General features: G+C 39.6%; 1 protein-coding gene across 19 annotated transcripts in view; it reads left to right on the forward strand.

The window, feature by feature from the left end:
- Nucleotides 1-22,149, forward strand: part of EIF4ENIF1 (eukaryotic translation initiation factor 4E nuclear import factor 1) — a 41,708-nt gene that overhangs the window by 11,824 nt on the left and 7,735 nt on the right. For 9 of the 19 annotated variants that reach the window (XM_057491638.1, XM_057491640.1, XM_057491634.1 and 6 more), the window contains 11 exons: nt 724-797; nt 3,267-3,394; nt 6,726-7,012; nt 7,280-7,481; nt 11,368-11,543; nt 16,166-16,301; nt 16,510-16,689; nt 17,434-17,666; nt 20,302-20,373; nt 20,834-21,074; nt 21,962-22,041. In XM_057491638.1, coding sequence (XP_057347621.1) covers nt 724-797; nt 3,267-3,394; nt 6,726-7,012; nt 7,280-7,481; nt 11,368-11,543; nt 16,166-16,301; nt 16,510-16,689; nt 17,434-17,666; nt 20,302-20,373; nt 20,834-21,074; nt 21,962-22,041 — 1,809 coding nt within the window. The remainder of the gene's footprint in view (nt 1-723; nt 798-3,266; nt 3,395-6,725; nt 7,013-7,279; nt 7,482-11,367; nt 11,544-16,165; nt 16,302-16,509; nt 16,690-17,433; nt 17,667-20,301; nt 20,374-20,833; nt 21,075-21,961; nt 22,042-22,149) is intronic. The other 10 variants (XM_057491652.1, XM_057491648.1, XM_057491645.1 and 7 more) reach the window with 6 other exon arrangements.

Here is a 22,149-nt window from a genome sequence, read left to right on the forward strand (position 1 = left end):
ATGGATTGGCTTCTCTCCGTCTGCAGTGATACGGGCCAAGAATCATCCTTGGGAGTATGGGAAAAAGTCAGTCTAATTTTCTTTGGGGCTTAGTTCTCTTATGGACCCAGATAAGAGGCTGTGAGAAAATGTCCTCCTTCTCAGGAAATAGGCACTGAAGTATTTGGGGATAAAGGACCATGACTTATGCAATTTACCCTTAAATAGTTTTTTTTTTCTTTTCTTTTTTTAGTTACCTGTAGATATCCCGAATGCTAAAGCAAATAGGGGGGAAATGCTAACAGGTGAATCAGATCAATGGTATATGGATGTTTTGAGTGCTTCTGTTTTCTTGCAACTTTACTGTGTTTTTCAAAAAAAATCTATCCCTTATAAATTGATATCTAATGCTTCTAAGAGTAGGAGGATTAGCTGGAGGTTTTATGTAAGCCTGAAGTTTCCGTGCTTTGATGGGCATTCAGTGTTATAGAATATAACTATATTATTAGGAAATAATTTATGTTTTAGCAAGAAACTAATCTCTATTAAGTTACTTGCTAATTCTGCCTGAGTTTCTTGTAAGAACCTTGAGCTGACTACAGTTCTTTCTGGAATAAATCAAGGTATAAAGAAATGAAAACTGTGAAATGCTTAAGATAGAACCTCAATTCATGAGAATAAAAGTAAGTTGAAAGTGTGTGGCCTAAGAAATACTCAAAATCACCATTTGGTTTCTCTTTCTAGGAGGAGCTCTTGGATATAAAAGAACGCCCTCATTCCAAACAGAGGCCTTCATGTCTCTCTGAAAAATATGACAGGTATGGGGGCAGAGAGAGGGGCCTGCTTCTTTTAGTCATCTTGTTACACCAAAGTTGGTAATTTAAGAACTGTATTGTTTTGGAGATTTTTGGTAGAATTTTGAGTGGGAGATTACGAGGTTATGACATTGGGCTTATGTACAAATTTATAGATAAGCTATAAACTAAACAGCATCTCACTGCATTATCGTCATCCATTTCATTGTTAGTTAACTGTAGACCATTAAATTCAAAGATTTGAACTGCAAGTGACTGTAAAGACAGATAAACCATTTATTTCCCTTTCATGAACTGGTGATGAAACCAAAACTAGAAAATAACTCAATCAAAGGCACATAATCAGGGAGCAGAATTAAGACATGAACGTAGGAGTCCTCACCAGTGTCTTTTTCCCTCTACCAGTAGTTTTTTGCCCTGTGCGTCTTCAAGGGCCTGCCCCAGGTAGGCTGATCTGGAGGACTCTGAGCCTTTTTCTGTGCCCTACCCCACCCCCAAACAACAGAATTGTTCAGCCATTAGGATTAGCCCTTTTGCATCCTGGGCTCCTTCATAAGTCGTAGACGGCTTTGGTTCTAGAAGACTGTAGCTAAAAATGGTCTGAAAATCTTTTACAGCAACTCTACACTGCAATTCTTAAGACTTTAAGGTAACTTCTTAAATATAAATATACAGGGAGATGGTTCATATTGGTCCACATTATTAACGCATGAAACATCTGTTATTTTTGACTTCTTGCTTAAGTAGGGCATACTCTTTTTATTTTGTGTATGAACTGTTCAGAAGGTTGCTAAATCTGGAGTCCTTGCCACTGTGCCTTATAAAGGTGATACTTGAAAAATGTCTATTCCAATTGGTTAGGATTTTTTTTTTGTTAAGTAACTGTTGAGTTTTAGGGGGGTTTTGTTGTTTGTTTTTTCCATTAAAATTGGAAAGCTTTCTTATGCCTCAAGTTGAATTTTCTTGTTAATAACTATTTCTTATTGGCATAAAATAATCATGGGCCCATGTAATTGCTTTTATTTTTAATTAGAGACATTGTGTCTAGTAGTAATGAAAATACAAGAGAGAGGACAGAGCGTCTCATTATAGAATTAAAATTTGTTGGGTTCTTAAACTGCAAGGAACGCTCACAACCACACTATAAGATACTTAATATCTGCTTTATATGAGGAGTTTGACAGGTTGACCCACTTACCAAGTTGTACCTGCTGTGTGGCAAATACTGCATCAGGTACTCAGATACTGCCTTCGTGGAACATTGGTCTGTGAAAGGGTACAGTCAGATATACTCATAAGAGTTTATTATTACCACCATTACAGGCTGGGAAGGACAAGTACAGAGTTCAGTGCTATTGTGTAGTATGGCCTGGTCTGATCTGGGGCCTGGGGAATTCCTTCCTGTAAGCTACTGAAGAACATAACTCATAACTTGTCCAGGATGTCTCCAGTGATGATGGCAGAGCTGGAATCCAGACCCAGATCTTAGGCCTCCAAAGCTTCTGCTCTGCACGCTGTGCCACCTGCCACCCCATCATTAGGAATAACACAGTAAAACCCAAGCCATACATTTTAGGCTTTTAAGAGCTGACTGTCCTGCTTGTGGGAAAAACTGAAGTTATATGTAGAAATTATAGGAAAATACACACCAGGCATTCCAGGAGCTTTCTAGAGAGGATCGAGGGGTTTTTTTCTTCCCTTGTTATAATCTTTAGCAAACCAAGTAATCAATATTTATGGAGCATCTCCATCATGTAGGACAGGCATATGTCCATATGTACCCCAAGGTTTGTGGTCCGAATGTTTCATTTTATGCATAGACCACTGTTTTCAAGTGACTCTTGGTGCTATGTGAACAATAACAAAGTATTCCAGAATTAATCGAGGTCTTCCTCAACTTAGGTCCCAATAAACCCATCATAAGTTGCAAATATTATAAGTCAAAAATGCCTTTAGTATATCTAACCTGCCAAACATCATAACTTAGCCTAGCCTACCTTAATGAACTTGTTCAGAACATTTACATTAGCCTACAGTTGGGAAAAATCATCTAACACAAAGCCTATTTTATAATAAAGTGTTGGGTATATTATATGATGTACTAAAGGTAAAAAACAGAACAATTGTGATCCTGTGGCTGGCTGCCACTACCCAGCATCACAGGAGTTTATCATACCTTACATTGCTAGCCCAGGAAGAGGTCAAAATTCAAATTCTAAATATGGTTTCTACTGAATGTGTATATTTTTTTGCACCATGGTGAAAAAAATCATAAGTTGAACCATGTAAGTCCAGGACCATTTGTAGTAGTTTTTGTTTTCATCTTAAAAGAGATAACCATTCTGATGGCAACCACAAAATTTTATATTGGAAAGGAGTTTCCATCACTTACTGCCTGAGAATTTTAGAAATTAGACTGCATATGGAGCTCACAGGTGCAAGTGCTGACTCCTGGTATCCTTTGACTTGTAGTGACGGCATCTGGGACCCTGAGAAGTGGCATGCCTCTCTCTACCCAGCTTCAGGGCGGAGCTCACCCGTGGAAAGTCTGAAGAAAGAGTTGGATACAGACCGGCCTTCCCTGGCACGCAGAATAGTAGGTGAGCACACTCAGTCGCCTACAAGTGGCGGAAACAATTTTAGAGTGTCCTTTGCTGCTGGCTTCATTCTTAGCTGTGAGAATTTTAAGCATGGGGAAATTTTTATAATCAGGAAACTGATGTACCAATCGGATTTTTCCTGGTTGGAAGAGTAAAATCATAGCTTTCCTGTATAGCAATGGAAAATAGACTATCTTAGGCCATATGCTTTTGAATTAAAAGCACTGATATCTTTCATTGGCATGGATAACTGAGTTAGATGTTGTAGGGAGGATAAAGCTGTGCTGGAAATCTGCTTATGCCTAGTCTCGCATATGAGACTAGTCCTCAGGCATAAATCAGTTCTGACAATTTTTAATTCATAATAGATAATGCTCTGAACACAGGGTTTGGATATGACTGGAGACTGAAGTTAAGTTTGATCTTCCATACTTTTACTCCTTTAAGCCAGAAAAGATATTGAAGAGTGAAATGGAGACTTGACAAGTCAAGGAACTTGTTGTAAGAGGAATCCCTTTTGAGATGAGATGAGAGATAAGATTATCCTATCACAACTTTGGAAATGAGAAAAGACGATAGAAATGACTCTAGTTTGAGCTATAAGGCCTTCTGCACAGTCTCTCAGTAAACAGTGCAGTAATGTCCCTTGAACAAAGAATTTATTCTACAGAATCATTAAAGATGTGCACAGAGACTTTATTAAAGGGAAGAAAATTTAAATGCAACTTAAATATCCAATAGTAGAAACAGTTTGAGCAAATTTTGGTACAGCATATGTAGGAGTATTACATTGTTTAGCTATAAAAACATGTTGGAGACCTGTTCATATTGTATCTTGTTTTTGGGAAGAAAACACAAAATTTCTGGAAAAGTTCATACCAAAACATTTTAGGAATTGTTTCTGGTAAGGGGATTAAAGGTTGTCTTTCTTCCTTGGATTTTTCTTTGGTTTTCTGGTTTTTCTAGGAAGAATTTTTGTGTGGTAATATGTTTATTTTTCTTACACCTTTATTGAAATAAAACTGACATATAGCAGACTGCACTTAAGATGTGCCATTTCATTACAATTAGCATGCATAATGGGGGGGGGCACAGGTAAGGCTGTTCAGCACGGAGAGGACAGGTAGTGATTCTACAGCATCTTACTACGCTGATGGACAAGTGACTGCAATGGGGTAGGTGGGGGCAACTTGGTGGTGGGGGGAGTCTAGTAAACATAATGTTCCTCATGTAATTGTAGATTGATGATACCAAAATAAAAAAAAAGATGTGCCATTTGATGTTTTGACGTGTTTACACCTGTGAAACCATTAGCAATTTCAAAGTAGTAATAAGCATTTCTATCACACCCAAAAGTTCCCCAGTACCCATGAGTCCTTGCTCACAGTTCCCCCGAGGCCAGAACTAATCTGCTTTCTGTCACTACTAATCAGTTTACATTTCCTAGAATTTAACATAAATGGAATTATACAGTATGCACTCTGAATAGTTTCTGAATAGTTGTTTTAAGATTTGCTCATGTTGGGTATATAAATCATTCTTTTTTATTGCTTAGTAGTTTCCTTTGTACAAATTTGCATTTGCCTCTGTTTATCCATTTACTTGTTGATGGACATTTGGGTTTCCAGTTTATTAACTAAAACTACTGTGAACACTGATGCATATGCTTTCATTTCTCTTGGGTAAATATCTGAGAGTAGAATGGCTGGGTCCTGTAGTAGGTGTGTGATTAACATTTTGAGAACCTGTCACGCTGTTTTCCAAAGCAGTTATACAATTTTACATTTCTACCAGCACTGTATGAAGGTTCCACTTGATCCACTTGATCCACATCCTCATCAGCACTTGGAATGGTCAGACTTTATTGATTTTAGCCCTCATAGGTTTGTAGTGGTATCACATTATGGCTTAATTGCATTTCCCTAGTGACTAGCGATGTTTAGTAAATATATATACATTTTAAAGTGTCATTGGTAAACAATCTTACAAAGGGTTCACATGAACAGCATTGTGGTTTCAACATTCACCATATTATTGAGTCCTCACGCCCCCATTGCAGTCACTGTCCATCAGCATAGTAAGATGCTATAGAGTCATTACTTGTCTACTTGGTGCTATACTGCCCTTCCTGTGACCTACCTATCTTGTGTGTGCTAATTATAGTGCCCCTTAATCCCCTTCTCCCTCCCTCCCTCCCCACCCACCCTCCCCAGCCCCTTCCCTTTGGTAATCGCTAGCCCCTACTTGGAGTCTGTGGGTCTGCTGATATTTTGTTTCCCCAGTTTTGTTTTGTTTTTATACTCCACAAATGAGTGAAGTCATTTGGTACTTGTCTTTCCCCTCCTGGCTTATTTCACTGAGCATAATACCCTCTGGCTCCATCCATATTGTTGTTGCAAATGGTAGGATTTGTTTTCTTTTTATGGCTGAATAATACTCCATTGTGTGTAAGTACCACATCTTTATCCATTCATCTGTTGATGGACACTTAGGCTGCTGCCATGTCTTGGCTGTTGTAAATAGTGCAGCAGACAGGTGTTTAGTATGTGTTCATACGCTTATTTGCCATCCACATACCCCCTGGCAAAGTGTCTGTTCAAACCATTTGTCCATTTTTTTAATTGGATTTTTTGTTTCGTTTTTTAGAGTTTTTATATGTACTGTATATAAGTCCTCTATCAGATACATACTTTGAAATATTTTCTCCCAGTCTAGGGCTTGATTTTGCATTCTCTGAACAGTGTCTTTCAAAGAGCAAAAATTTAAAAATTTTTACCAACTCTAGTTTATCATTTTCTTAAATGGATTGTGCTCTTGGTGTCATGCCTAAGAAACTTTGCTTGACCCAATGTCACAAAGATTTCCCCCATATTCTCTTCTAGAAGTTTTATAATTTAAAGTTTTACATTTATATCTATGATCCATTTTGAATTTTTCTGTAGATACCAGGTATGGATTCAAGTTCACTTTTTTGCATATGGATATCCATCTATTCAGTACTGTTTGTTGAAGAGACACTTTTTAAGTAGTTATTTTTTCAACTACTGACACCTACTATAGTTTATTGGCAAAACATTTGCTAATAATTACATAAATAAGGACTTAGTCAAAATAAAGGGATCCTAGAGACTAATCATGGAAAATTATTGCTCCAAAGAAAAAAACAAAAGTCTCAGTTTTATTTAGTCTGTAATGTACTTGTTACTCTGTAGCCATCTTAGTGTTGATTCTTTTCCAGTGCTCCGACCACCGTCGGTCATGGACATACCACGTAGAGAGGAAAAATGCCCTTGCTGGTGTGCTTAACTTTCTCTTGCCGTCATCTTTCCAGATCCACGAGAGCGAGTGAAAGAAGATGACTTAGATGTCGTTCTCAGCCCACAGAGGCGAAGCTTTGGAGGGGGCTGCCACGTGACGGCTGCTGCCAGCTCCCGACATTCAGGAAGCCCACTGGAGAAGGACGGCGATGGGCTTCGCCTGCTCGGCGGGCGAAGGATTGGCAGTGGGAGGATAATCTCTGCCCGGACCTTTGAGAAGGATCACCGTCTTGGCGATAAGGACCTGAGGGACTTGAGAGACAGAGACCGAGAAAGGGACTATAAGGACAAGCGTTTCCGGGTTTGTCTCTAGATCCTTTTGTGTCTCCTGTGCTTAGGGACTCAATATTCACTTCATTTTTACCAGGCTGTTTTGCGGTCCTGGATGAACACAGCCCATTCTTAGGCCAAATAGGAACAGAGTGCGCTGGGGGTGGGGAGGGGCTTCAAGTCCATGGCATAGTATCTTCATTGCTATATTGAGCGTTCCTTGATTTAAGACCTTGGTCAAGATAAGAAAGCCTTAACTAGAATCTTATTTTTTATCTTGTTTTGTGTACTTTTCCAGAGGGAGTTTGGGGATAGTAAGCGTGTCTTTGGTGAGCGTAGAAGAAATGATTCCTACACAGAAGAAGAACCAGAATGGTTCTCAGCTGGACCCACAAGTCAGTCTGAAACTATTGAGCTGACTGGTTTTGATGATAAAATACTGGAAGAAGATCACAAGGGAAGAAAAAGAACAAGGCGACGGACAGCCTCTGTGAAGGAAGGTCAGCAAGGATTTTGGAAGGGAAGCTCATCGTTCTAAAATGAGATGTGCTTATAATTGGCTTCATTGTACGCTTAGGAATGGGCACCACTTGTTAGGAAGTGGCACCTTTTTAATGTTGCAGCCTGGTTTTGAAATTGCCTCGTAAGTGTGAATTCACTAGGTATATTACATTGTACTGTCTCTCCAACTTATCCTGCCTGCAGGGCTAAACAGAAAGTCTCACATTAACGTCTAAGAGCACTTGTGTACATGAAAGCAGTTCCCCCAAAGATAGGAAACCTGTGGTGGAAATAATGAGGGGTCTGGTTTATTGAGCACTACGTACTAGACACAGTGGTGAACTTTTGTCTATATAATCCTGCTCCCAACAGCCTTGTGAAACAGGTACTTTTATGTCCATTTTATAGATGAGAAAATGGAGGCATAGGGGCCTTAAATGACTTGTCTCTGGTCACTAACGAAGTAAGTAGTGAAGTTGGGAGTTGAACTAGATATTTTGTGCTTCAGAGCCCACCTTCATGATGTCAGACCCTCTTAGGTCAATTACTTGTGAGTTGGCTTCTCCCAAACTCAGTTTTCTCCACTATGAGATAAGGTCATGTATCTCCCTTGCGAAACTGAAGCAGCCAGAGCTGACATGGGAGGGGTGCCTGGTGCAGAGTGGGAGCTCATTAATCGTTTTCAGTGACCTGGCTCGGAGAGGCCAACCCTGGGCTGATGGTTTTGGGAAGAAGCAATGAAGAGCCAGGCAGACCAGCCTGGGGTTTGAGTATGGGGGCTGCTGCTTAGAGGAAGGACAATCTTTGATAAAACTCTGAACAGGTGCGCCTGTTTCTTCATAAGGTAAAGGTAATAACTACTTAATAACTTTAAGAGCTACTTTTAGCATGGAAGATCAGATATACACATCAGAGCTCAGCCTCTTGAGGGCACTTATTCAGTAAATTCTGGTTCCTTCCAGCCTTCAGGTTTAAGTGGAAAAAACCTTTTGGCAGATATCTACTAGGTAACCAAAGGGGAAAGCTGTTTTGATACATGAGTGTTTAATCAGTGCTACCTTAAAATTATGAAGATAAGACATTTAAGTAGAAATAAGCTAATGGAATTTATTTGGGAGAAAGAAAAGGGAGAAATGCCTGTACTTGTCTTTTTTTGTACAATCTTTAAAATATGGTAGACATTACCATTATCTTTATGCTGCTACACCTTCTTCCCCAGGGTGATGATGCCGGAAATTAATGGGTAATTTGGGAGACTTTACTGTTAAACTCCCTTTGAGATATGCTTTGTCTCAGTCTCAGTTAGACTAAAACAGAACCAGCAGGTGAGATCTTTTCTCCTAATGGTAAAGATCAGGCTTCTGGTGGGAAAAGCACATTTTTTTAACTAAGATGAAATCTGAATTTCAGCCATTCTTGTATCTGCAAGTGGAGGAGCCAAAAGAAGGGAGGTTGATCAGTAGTGTCAGCTCGTCACCTTGCAAAGAGAGGCCTGGGAAAAGGAGACAGTGGGAGACCCTGTCACACAGGTTTCATGGCAGAGCCTTGAGTGCAGCCAGGGGTTCATGGCTCACTCACCTCATCAGTTAATTTCAAAAGGTCCCTAGGCTGTCCTAGCTACTGTATTTACGTAAAACAGGTACCCTGTAGTTTCATGTTGGCTACAAGAATGAAAAGGGGAGACATAATGAGTGCCCTTTAGTCCATTTTTTTGTGTGTATTCCAGCTTTCCACTGAACTTATTGGGCATATAACATTTTCACTGTGGGAGTATAGCAGTGAACAAGACAATCGTGTTCCTTGCCTACATAATTTAAAACAGATATGTACTGAGCACCACTCTGTTATAAGGCCCAGAGTTTGGGGACGTATGTGTGGTATTGAATGAAACAATTTGAATATGTATTGTACTTAATAACGATAAGGAAAAAAACTGTCTTCAGAAGGGGAGAAATGGAAAAATTTAATTTGCATTCTAATGAGAGTATATGCTTATTCTGAAATGTGATAAAACTTGCCCTTAGTTATCTTCCCTGGTTCCTGGCTTTTGTGTCTATCATAACAAACGGCCAAGTGTATGTGTGTGTCTGCTGGTACATATTCCTACTCCCTCGTACCCACTGTCAGTTGTCAGGCCCTGAAAAATTCTGTCCCCATCTCAACACTAAAGTGAACAGGAGAAATATTAAAGTTTCTTTTATAGATGTATAAGCAAAGGATGGACTCTTTCTTCTGGCTTTCATCCCTAAGTTGGAACACAAAACTGAAGCAAAATGTATGCTGCTACTGAGTCCTGTAGTGGACAGGCTGGTTCTGGTGGGTAAAATGGGTCAGAGAGAAGCACTGCTCTGGTGGAAAAGGACACAAAATTGGCATTAGTTAGGCTGTTAGTTGTTTACTTCTACGGCTCAGTTTCTTGTAAAGTGAGGATAATACCTGCACCAAAGCAATCATTTTAATTTAAGTGTTAGTTTTTAAGGAATAGCATTTGCCTCTGGTGGGTGGCAGTGTGTGCTGGTCCACTGCATAGACTGCCTGTTGTCTTGTGGTCCATGGCACACAAACATCTGTCTCACTGGTTGCTGTAGGCCCTCAGAAGGCACAGGGCTCTTGCGTGGCGGGCGCCCCTGTGGAGGAGCAGTACTACTTTAAAGGCACAGCATGGTGTGGAAGAGCATTGGTGGCTGACATAGCTCCACTTGCTGGTATCTGACCTTGGGGAGGCAAGCCACTTAACCTTTCAGTTGTTGCAGTCCTTTGCTTTGCTGTCTAGCTTTTTGATGTGTTACTGGAATGAAAGCAGATAATAGCATTTAGCTTCTCTCAGTCTCGAATATCCTGGCTGATTAGAAACAACACTTCAGTAACTGTTAGGGGCTTTTGAGAAGGGGTGTGTCCAGGCTTTGGTCCTCCTTTTTTCCTAAGAGGACTTCATGTCTGCTGTAGATCTTGAAACTATAGGCAGCTCTTACATAGGTGCTTTTGCAGGGTGGGGCACTGGGAGTTCTGTTCTTCAAATTAAAAAGTTGAATGAATACCTAGTATCTCTCAGTAAACTTATTTAAGAGGAAAATACAAGGTTTTTTTTTTTTTAATCCTAAGGATTTGCTTTTTGCCCATACTCTGGTTAAAACCAACCTTCCTTAAATGTTAGCATTTGGTAGCTTTGCTTAGGCCTTACCTTCCAATCCTAACAACAACTGAACATTACTGAGTTTTAAATGAACCGGGCACTGTAGAGTAAGACAAGGCTGATTAGAGCAGGTTACCTGACCTCAAGAGACCTCCATCTCACCAGACAGTGATTATAATACGGTGTGATAAATACTCTGAGAGATAACACAAGGATTATAGAGAAGATAGTAATTAATTTTGCTGGATAGGGTAAAAATGGGCAGGCAGAGCAAGCTTTCCAGAAGAGGTGACATTCCTTGCCTTGAAGGATGCGCTGCAGCCATCCTGTAGGCCAATGAAAATTGCCCACGTGCTATGTTTCATGTGAGTACCTTGGGCTTCTGAGCCCTGACTTAAAGCGGTGGTGCAGAAGCATGGGGTCCAAATTAACTTGATTGCATTCTTATGCAGTAAGAGACTTGCAGAGATTATCCTTTAAAAAAAGAAATTCCTATTTGAAGAAGAATCTACTACACTATAGAAAACTTGAGGAGCGGGAGGAGGAGGGACCGTAATCCTTCCCTGTCCTGCTGGTGTTCCGGCTTGTTGCCTCCTCTGGCTCTTTGGGAAGGAAAGGAACAGTTCTAGTTTTACTGTTGCAGGTGCTGTACTGGCACAAGAAGTTGTCCGTGTGTGATGATGACCGAGGCCAAAGAGTAAGTCTGGAGTGCTTTGCTTGATCAGACTGTTCTGTTCTGGTTTTGCTTTCAGGCATAGTCGAGTGCAATGGAGGAGTGGCCGAAGAGGATGAGGTGGAGGTCGTCCTCACACAAGAGCCTGCTGCTGATCAGGAGGTGCCAAGGGACCCCGTCTTGCCTGAGCAGTCCCTAGGAGAATTTGACTTTAATGAGTTCTTTAACCTTGATAAGGTGCCATGCTTGGCTTCGGTGAGTGTGGATGGAGCAACTGTATGGTTACATTTGACCTGAGCCTTTAAGAGACCTCTTTTTAAAGTACTGTGTTACTAGATGCTTTGGGGTTTTTTGGTTTTTACTCTTAAATATTATTTGAATTTTTGTGGCTTTGTTTTGAGAGGCTTAGTGGAAATGACTGAGAATTCTGTTCCAGTTCACTATTCTTCCAGACGGCCAGCATTGAACTAAGAATTCTTCAGATGTTTAAGAACATTGTCTGCTTTTATTTTTAAGTAGTTAAGCATTTATTGTAAAGATGTACTGTCGAGGTGGATTTTTATAAATTGGTATCACGCTGATTTGTATTCCTTTGGTAAGGCTGACTGGTCACGTGCTACCTTTGTGGTATGATAGTTCCAAAAACCTTTAGTAAAAAAGGAGCTTGAGATACTGTCAGCATTGCTGTTAAACTCTTGAGGTCTAGTCATTCTCAAAGTAGAAACAGTAAGACATCCCAAATCTTCACTTGCTACCTGGCCTTTCTCCTGTCCCCTTCAGCCATTTAGAGATTAGTATACAGTATGGCCTCATCAAATTTTTGGAGTAAAGATATAACTGTGGTCTGTATATGCAGAAATGAGGTTTTCTTTGGTTGCTGAAAGAGTGCATAAATTGTGATGAAATAGAATTTTAAAAACCATTTGACTAAGAGCATTCCAGATGTCCCATTTACAACACCAAATATAGCAAGTAAGTTTCACCAGTCTCTTTAGAATTGGTGGCCCACAAATTTAACTTAAATGACTTTATCCCTTACTTTGAACTGCTCCTTGTTTGATTGTTGCACGAGCAGAAAAAACTGGGCAGGACAGAGAAGGCAACATCTGCCTATTTCCTTTGTCATTTGGGTGCTTGCTGTCCCTGCCATGAGCCCCAAAAGATGGCCACCCAGAACAGGTGATCAGACACTGCATAGCAGTTAGATAGGTACAGGACTGCAGGTGAGTTCTAGGACAGTACCTCTTAAATTCTTTATGGTGAGAGGCCAGGTTTAATTTCTAATCTATTTAGGACCAATACTTTAGTATAAAGTACACATGTCATAATAATGCCAAATTGATACAAAATTTCTAAGCATTTATGCTCACTCTTGATTGAGCTTATCTTGATGTGGATCTGCAGGATCCAAGATTACACTTGTTTACAACACTGTTCAGGAGCATGTGGAGTGCAGCTCCACATCAACTGGCAACTGCATGGCTTTGTTCCTTAAGTTCTAGCAGAAGTTTCTAGCCAGGTACCTCACACAGTCAGCCAGCCAGTAGTCCTTGGGCTCACTACGCACAGAGGGGTTGCATCCAGATGTGAGCTAAATGTACTTGATGTAAAACTGAGTGGTCCTCTCAAATTCTTAGCCTTTGAGGGGACAGTGACTTTTTAATTTTTATACCAACTGTGTTTAGCAACTTTTTCTTTTCTTTTTTGCATTCCCTTAGAAGACAGATAGACTCTTAATGTAAAAAGTGTTCACAGGAAAAGGTCAAAACTTGGAGGCCTATACTTGGCTCCAAATGTGAGCACCTGTGAAATTTACCTGTGTGCCTACACAGAGGAAGGATTCAAAACTAAACTTTTAATAATAGGTAATGCACATACAGTGCTGATTGTTTAGGATTTATATATAATAAATTAATCCTCACAAAACCCTTGCAAATTATATTACTACTATTTCTGTTTTACAGATGAGAAAACAGGCACAGAGAGGTTTAATTAACTTGCCCAAAATCATGCAGCTAGTTAAGTGGTGGAGACTGAATTCTAATTTATGTAATTTCAGTTAAGAGTCTTTGCTGTTAATTCCCTACAACTCTACTGCCTCTTAAACATAAAAGGGAGGAATAGGAACTCATCACCACCTTATCCTTTGGCTCTTACCCTCAATCAAAACCTGGCTAATGCTCGCAGTAGGTACTAGGCTAGCAAGTCTCTACATTTTTTATGGAGATACTGCTCAGTAAGGTGTATATTCTGTATTAGAGTCACTTAAAAGCTAAACTGGGATCAGTAAAAATAGATGCTCTGAATGTGTTGTATAACCAGCTGGGCTCTAATACAATGCTCAGAAAATAACCAATTGGGAAAAATAAGAAGGGCCATACAGGATTTGAACATGAATTGACAATTCTTGAAATAGTACTGGCACTTAGCTGCATAAATATTGGGTATTAATAGGTATAAACAGTTATATTTGTAGGCTGTATTTACTGGCATTGCATTACATTTAGAAGTTCACAGTCACAAATCTGTACTGTACAAACTGAAAATTTGGATCATATATGCAAATCATTTTTCAAATAAAAAATTTTTAAGTTAATTTTAGATATGATGCAACTCTACCTGTATAGCACCTGACACATAACAGGTGCTTAAGTATGTTGAATGAAGAAAAGAAATAAAAATGGGTCCTAAGCATTTAGAGTGATGAACAGGAACCATGGCATAGAGAAACCTTGGTGATGTAATCAAGTATGCTCAGAAGATGTGTAGTCTTAAATGCATTCATTACAAATCCAAAAAACAAAACAAAAAAACTAAAATGGAAAGTAATTAACAGCATTGATCAATATAACAGTAATTGCCAAAGCAAAAATATTTCATAATATCTGTTTGATAACCAGAATAATATCAATCTTAGGATATCATTTATCTAAAGGACCAGATAACAGTCATACAGGTTACCTTAAACATGTTGTTAAAAATCTAGTCTAGAAAGAGCAGCTGAAACATAACCAAATAGTTCACAAGCTTCTCTTCTCAACCTGCTGGATGGCTGCCAAGGGCATCCCTGCTTGCTCTGAAGCAAAAATGCCTGGATAAACTCTTGGTATTCTTTTCAGGTTTAAAAGCTTTAATTTTTTTAATTGCCATTTCCAGTAAATGTGTGTAACTTTGTTTCTAATTTTTATGTTTTAACTATAGTAAAATAGACAAAATTGGTTACTGATCAAAATACGGAAATGACTTTCTCAACACCGTCCTATCTTTAGAAAATGTCCAGATACTTTTTATATTCGTCCTTTACTTTTTCATGTTCCTCCTGTGTATCTTCTGACTTTTTCCTACACAGTATTATCAGAGAAAATAAAAGGATTAAAATTCAAAGCCAGTTTTGCTATTTATAAAATTTCAAACTCTTCAACATTAAAATATTTTATAGCTTTGTTTTTAAAATCACGTTTATTTAGCACTAAGATATTTTTATTTTGCGTACAGTTCCCAGTCTTTCATACTGAAACATCACTCATTATGTTTCTCTTTAATTATTGCAAATTTAGTGCCCTTAAAAGTCAGCATTATTTAAGGTATGAGAGTCTATAAGTGAGATATGATTGAAACTGAATGAATACCTCAGAAAGTAGAAATACCACAAGTAATAATCAAATTAGTGCCTTGAATTTAAGAGTCTCATGCTCTACGGACTGATCTAGCCAGGCACTCCTTAGTGTCTTGAATTTAAAATCCCTTATTCTTGTGTTCAAGAGAAGTATTTTGTGATTTAGTTTGGTTACATGTTATAAGAAAATTCTTCCAGATAAAAGTAAAGAATAAACTTGACTTTCTGCTGCTGATCTTTGGAAACTGGGGGTTCCAGACTACAGATTGCATAAAGTCACTATCATCCATATACCAGTTTCAGGAAAAACCTGTTTTCTGTTTAACATTGGTATTGGTATCAAAGTGCAAGTTTATGCCTTATTTTCAAGGGTGTGCCTAATTTTGGATTGATATTTGCTTTGTCATCTTTTCTAAGTATTGGTAAGAACACAGGGTAGAGATCAGTTTGGATATTTAACAAGATTTATGATCGGGTAGAATTGAAAAAAACGTTTTTTAAAAAAATGCTTAAATCTGGTTTTTAAGGATTTATAATAGAAATTATGAAATGGTGTTGAAGAAATTATTTTTAATTGTAGTACATTATTTAGTTGCCCTTATTAAACCAAAAACCATGGAGGTCCAATTTAAAATATCTGAAAATTCCCCATTAAGTTCAAATACTTATTAGAGCTCAGTTAAAAGTTCATCTTGCACATTCTGACACTTTCTAAACTTTGACTTGGAATTATGATCTTTATGATCTCTACTTTTTACCTTTTGGCTTCTGAAATTGTCACCATTGAATTTTATGATGTTCATTACAACCTTGAGAATACTGAAGCAAGGATTTTCCTTCATCAGCTCTCCATACCTGATGTTAGTTGAAGGCCATTCATTCATCAGCTTGGCCATAGAATGCTTTACTGTGGTGCAGATTTTGATTTTGACACTATATCCTTTAAGAACATTGAGTAGTCCATGGATTTTTCTAATGAGGCAAAGGATAGAAACCAAAAGGTTTTCTGTGGCACAGAGGTTTCATTGTGTATTCTTAGAAAGTATATGGTTTGTTATGCCCAAGTTTGTGTAGTAACCCTGAAATAACCCTGGATGGGGAAGAGAAAGATGTTCAAAATCCTAAGTTCTGAGGGTGTTTACCTTCAGGTCAGCAGCATCAGAAGAAGTTTCAAAGTAAGTGACCCTTTCTTAAAATTTGAACCTTCTTGTCCTTTTCACCTAGGAACTATTACCTTAGCTCCCTTTGTCTTTCCCTTCAGATGATAGAAGATGTTTTGGGAGAAGGGTCAGTCTCCGCCAGTCGGTTCAGTAGGTGGTTCTCTAACCCAAGCCAGTCAGGAAGCCGATCCAGCAGTCTTGGGTCAACACCACATGAAGAACTGGAAAGACTTGCAGGTAAAATGGCTTCAGATTCTGGTCTTGGGGGGAGATGTGAGCTTTTTCTGACACAGTTCATTCTGTCTTCATTTAGTCAAGGGTCCGTTAAGGTTAAAGGGCCTCTGGATACTGAAAAAAGCCTTCAATCTGTCCCCTTTTAATACTGTCGAAGATATATTTCTGTGCCTTATTGGAACCAATTAATTGTATTTGCTTGGGATATTAGGTCTGGAGCAAGCCATCCTTTCTCCTGGACAGAACTCGGGGAATTATTTTGCTCCTATACCATTGGAAGACCATGCTGAAAATAAAGTGGATATTTTAGAAATGCTACAGAAAGCCAAAGTGGATTTAAAACCTCTTCTTTCCAGCCTTTCTGCAAATAAGGAAAAACTTAAAGAGAGCTGTAAGTGTATATTTGAGTCTGCTTTAAGTACTTGAGAAGGTTTGGGTGCTCTGTCTTGAGGCAGTTGGTTCTGACCTACTCCTCTTTCAAATAGATAAGTTTTGTTTAATGTTCTTTAAAAAACTTTATCAAACAGTATCACGTCTTTGAGAATCTGGTAGTTGGGTAGTGGGCACCAATGTAAGAGTTTTTCCTTCTCCAAGTCCTCCTCTTTACCTGGAGCCTGATTGTGACACTACTGTGAATGCTGTTGTCCTGCCAAGCATGGCCTGACAGCTCCTAATACCTTTGCCCCAGTCTGCCATGTTCTTACTTAAGGTAGAAGCGTAGAAGCCCTCAAAATAAAACCTTATGACATGATAACTGTCATAAGTACAGGTAGCTCTTTTGCTGGTGGTGGGCCATCTGGGATTCCTGTCCCTGGTAACAAGTCTCCAAAAGAGGCCCTCCTGCAGGATGTGCAGCAGGATCTTGTCAAGCCTAATGCACACTATCAGTTTGTAGCATTGAAACATTCTAGGTTTAGTTTATGCCATCTCTTACTAAGGTACACAGTTATGGTCTTCCTCTCACTGAGCAGCTATGACTTTAAATGTCTTCAGTTTGTTTTTGGTATCAGCCTTTTCTGACAGCCTCACTACAACTGTGAAATCAATTGTTTTCACCTTAACCTTCATGGTAGCCAAAGAATTCCTACCACATGTTCCCTTGCTTGGCTTAACCGGGACTTTCTCAACCTTACAGCACATTCAGGGGTTGTGCTTTCAGTGGAAGAGGTGGAAGCAGGACTCAAGGGCCTGAAGGTGGACCAGCAAGTGAAGAATTCGACTCCATTCATGGCAGAACACTTGGAGGAGACCCTGAGTGCTGTAACCACCAGTCGCCAGCTCAAAAAAGATGGAGACATGACTGCGTTCAATAAGCTAGTGAGCACCATGAAGGCAAGTGGGACTCTGCCTTCTCAGCCCAAAGTCAGTGTAAGTATTTGGCACAAACTCCAGCCTTTTCTACTTTTCCCTCTTTTTAGTCCACTTCCTACCACAATAAATGGACTTAAAAAAAGGTATTCTGAGTAAGTTGGAATTTATTTAATAGTCATTTGGTTCTTAATGCTTTTGTGTGCTAATTACTGCTATGCTCTTGATTATGTTTATGGTTAATCTATGTATTATGGGTGTCAGTATGAAGATTGAAAGATTTGGACATAACTTTAAGTATTTTTATAGTAAAATCTTTTTCACACCTTCTCATTACTCCCAGATAATTGGAATTACCTGCTTTCTTGATGAGGCAGCTGGTAATTATACAAATCATTTATAAAATACCTTTGGTATTTTTATAAATGGTAGATTTTCAAGACAATTTCATTTCTTAATTTACTAATAGGAAAAGCTGTGGCTCTACACTTGCAAACACTTAGGCATGCAGTTGGGTTACAGGGTAAACTGCATGTCAGTAAATGCAAGTGTGTGGCATATACTGGCCTTGGCCTTGGTCATGACACATCAGAGGGTAGCTCTCAGCCATGGCCGAAGAGTCCGTATTGCCGTCTCTTTATGATAAGGTGATAGGGGAAGCAGAGTAAGTCAGAATAACAAAAACATAAATGTATACTTATTTTAGTTGCTAAGTTACAGCACATTTACCAAACTGGTTTGATGTTGGGGTTTCAGTGCTCTGAAATACATCTAGTTTCAGCAGAAGGAATGAGCCTCAGACACCTGTGTAAAGGGCTGAAGAATATAATTCAAGTTACTAGGCAAAGAGTAACAAACTGGGTTTTGCCTCGTTTTCTCCTGACATCTGCTTGTTTGGGAACTACAAGTTAGCCATGATGGCAGTAGAATGAGATGGACTGTGCCTTATACTAGGGGAAGGTAACTGATTTTTTGTTTCATATCTGATCAGCAGTTAGCAGTAAAGATTCCAGCAGAGGTGCCATTGTTCCTGGCCTTACTGCCAGGACTGACTCTTTAACTCTAAAGGAAGCATCTTAGGTAGACTTGTTTCTGTGTATCTGACCACACTATGCCAGTCATAGGGGAATGTTTTTTGTAAGCTGCTGTAGAGTTATTTCCATAAAGAATTGTCACATACAAATGAGGACCAGACCAAGATTGCAGACTATGCTGTTCTCCTCGTTCCCCTTGGGTCTTGGTGACGACGTGCTGACTACGGTGGTATGGGTCAGATCTTGTAAGTAGTTTCTTTGTTTTAGTGTAAGTAAAGAAATGGGAGCAGGGGGATTCAGCAGTTGACCTGATCTTTGGAACATTTTGTTTCAGACGTGATTCTAGGCTATGATATTGATGCAGTTGACACTGAGTTGTGAGGGTAACTGGTTTCATGTTGGGGTTTCAGTGCTCTGAAATATATCTGGTTTCAGTAGAAGGAATGAGCCTCAAACACCTGTGTAAAGGGCTGAGTAATATAATTCAAGCTATTAGGCAAAGAGTAACAGAGTCAACCTAGAAATGAAAGCCACAAGGAAAGTAATGTAATAAGCATACCCGGTATTATCTAAAATATTACTTGATTTGCATATTAAGTCTGCTTAACTACTACAACTGGTTGAGTAGTCTACTACTAAAATCATTTTATAATACCTATGGCTGTGTGTGTTATGTGTATTATTTCTGATCTGCCTCCATCCTTTTGGGTTCAGTCATACTATTTCATTCCCCAAAAAAGACATGCTGGTTTGATCTGAACTCCATTGTAAATTGAATTATAAAATCCATCCTCCAATGTAGGCCATGTAGTATGTAAACGCTGTTTTTATTAGATGGAATTAAATGAGCCCTGAAGAGATCTCTTACTAAAGTCAACTGTAGTCAATCCCAATTCCAAAAACATCAGTACAACACATGGATTTCTTGGGGCTGTTTGTCATGCCTAAGGACATTGCCGTGGACCTTGCTGCTCTGTCTAGTGGAAGGGAAACTATACCAGAGAAAGTATTTCAGGCACAAGGACTAAAGTGCAGAAGATGATGCAAAACATAACTGGTGCTACATTAAGAAAGCAAAATGTGGAGGATTTGCATTTCATCCTATATATGAGATGCATTCTGGAACAGCTTGTTTGAAATAATAAAGCTTAAACTTCCTGAGATATGAAACTCTTGAAATATAACAGTTCTGGCCAAACTTACTTGGTGTTTACTAGGTTTTCAGTACCATCTGTGCTCTATGAACTCTGAAAATAGTGGGTAGCAAAGGTTGCCTCAAAAATGTAAACTTACAAATTTCCTATCTGTGGCTTCTTACCAAATAAATACCTCCCCCATTTCACCATTTTCTTTTTCCCTTCTTTTGGTCACAATGTTAGAAAACAGTGAAATGCACTGGGGTTACCACAGGAAGGAAAAGACCTTGTCTGAGGGTCTGAGTGAACTTTGCACATACATGTGAAGATTTTCCATTCCCAGATCTTTGGAACATGTGTGATTAGTGAAACAAGTTAAAATGTTAGTTTTCTATGATTTGGACATCATACTGCTGTTAAGTGCCAACTCCCTGGGGAGGTTTTGATGCTTTTTTGTGGTCCCCAGTTAATCTGTAAGTTAAGTGTGTAAGAAGGTTAAAACCAGTTTTCCTTTGACTTTTTTAGCGAAACCTTGAAAGCCATTTGGTGTCCCCTGCTGAGATTCCAGGCCAGCCTGTCCCTAAGAACATCCTGCAGGTACTTCAGTCTCATACCAAGGCCTCGGAATCTTGAACAGTAGTCGTCTGAACTGGTTTTATATATCGGTTGAGTTTTGGGCCTTAGAGAATGATCCATGTTGCCTGGCAAGCAAGAATATGTTGTTGCTGCCTGACATAGTTCTGTGTTGCTGTTAATCTCAATATGGGGTGGGGAGGTGGCTGAAGAAAGATGACAAATGGGCCCTTGATCTCATTTTCAGGTTTGTAACTTCTGTGGAAATTGAAAGTATCTAACCTGAATCTGTAGTACTAACTTGCTAGAAATTGCTAGCTGAACATTCAGAGAAATGTATTGCATGTACATGTGCCAAGTCCTTCAGTGAAGCATGGAGGGAGAGGATTCATCATTGGCTTCCAGAAGTTCCCCCATAATCCACAGCCTCTGACTAGGAGGAAGAACCAGGTTTGTTTACAAGGATTTGACTTTCTGCCTTTAGGAACTTCTGGGCCCACCAGTTCCGAGACCTGCTTCCTCCAATCTTCTGAGTGGCCTTATGGGGAGCTTGGAGCCTGCAGCATCTCTGCTGAGCCAAAGAGCACCCTCTCCTCCCTTGTCGCAGGTGTTTCATACTCGAGCAGCCTCAGCAGACTACCTTCGTCCTAGGATACCCTCACCAATTGGTAACGACTCTTGTGCGTGGACATCTGCCCATCCTCGCCCTCCCGCCCCCTGCAAAGGTTATACTTGTCTTCTAGAACTGGCAGTCTTATTCATGGGCATTCTTGAAGAGTTTGAAAAGAAAAAGCTCACTTACAATGTATATATGTATTATACTTTTTTCAGGGTGTGGTGGGGTCACAAATAGGGAATAGTTTATTACCCAGCTGCCCTTCTAGATAAATGTACTCATGTTATAGTTTTATTTTGCTTTTTCACTTGAGAGTGGTCTAAATTGGATATAGCTCTTTGTCTTCCTTCTTTTTGGAATTCAATGTAAAAATTAATTTAGCATCCTAGGTTTTTGACAGAATAGTAAGTAATTCTGTGCCAACCTAATAAAGTTGGTACACAATCAACTGTGAAGTCTTCTGGCTAATTCAGAATGTGACTGGAAGAAGCATTTCCAGAAAGCTGTCTTAGCAAAGCGTTACGCAGAATCTTACAGTGTTCGTGCCATTCTGGACCGCTTTAGACTGCTGGCCACTCTGGCCCCTGTCAGTCATTCCTTGAGAGAAAGTTTTTATAATCCTCCTTTCATAATTAGGGAGATACAATGGGAAGAATGTGAACCAGAGCACTGACCTCCGCTTCGGTGTCAGCCAGCTTGGTGCTAACGGGCCAGATCACTGGCTACAAAAGCTCTTCTGTCCCAGAGAGAGGTCTCAGCTCCATCCGCTGACAACTTAGTGGGGAAGACAGATGCACCAGCAGTTCAGGTCCTTAAGTGCTCTGATTGAGGTCCATACAGCCCCGCTGTGGGGGCACAGAAGGACGATGGACATCATCAGCCACTGAAGCCAGTACTTCCCAAAATAGTGTTCAGCGAGGAGCAGCACTAGTTATAATGCCTCTCTGATGGCCTTCTGCTATCTTGAGACTACTGATTCCCTGACTTTCCCAACAGGTTTCACACCAGGACCACAGCAGCTACTCGGAGATCCATTCCAAGGCATGCGCAAGCCCATGAGCCCCGTCACAGCCCAGGTCCAGCTGAACTCTTTCTCACACTCAATCTGTTACTTGCTTTTCACCCTTACTGTTGTGTATGGGATGGAGATTTGCTACAGTGCTTAGAAGTGGTTTTGAATTGTA

This window comes from Manis pentadactyla, chromosome 14, assembly GCF_030020395.1.
Source record: "Manis pentadactyla isolate mManPen7 chromosome 14, mManPen7.hap1, whole genome shotgun sequence".
Lineage (NCBI taxonomy): Eukaryota > Metazoa > Chordata > Mammalia > Pholidota > Manidae > Manis > Manis pentadactyla.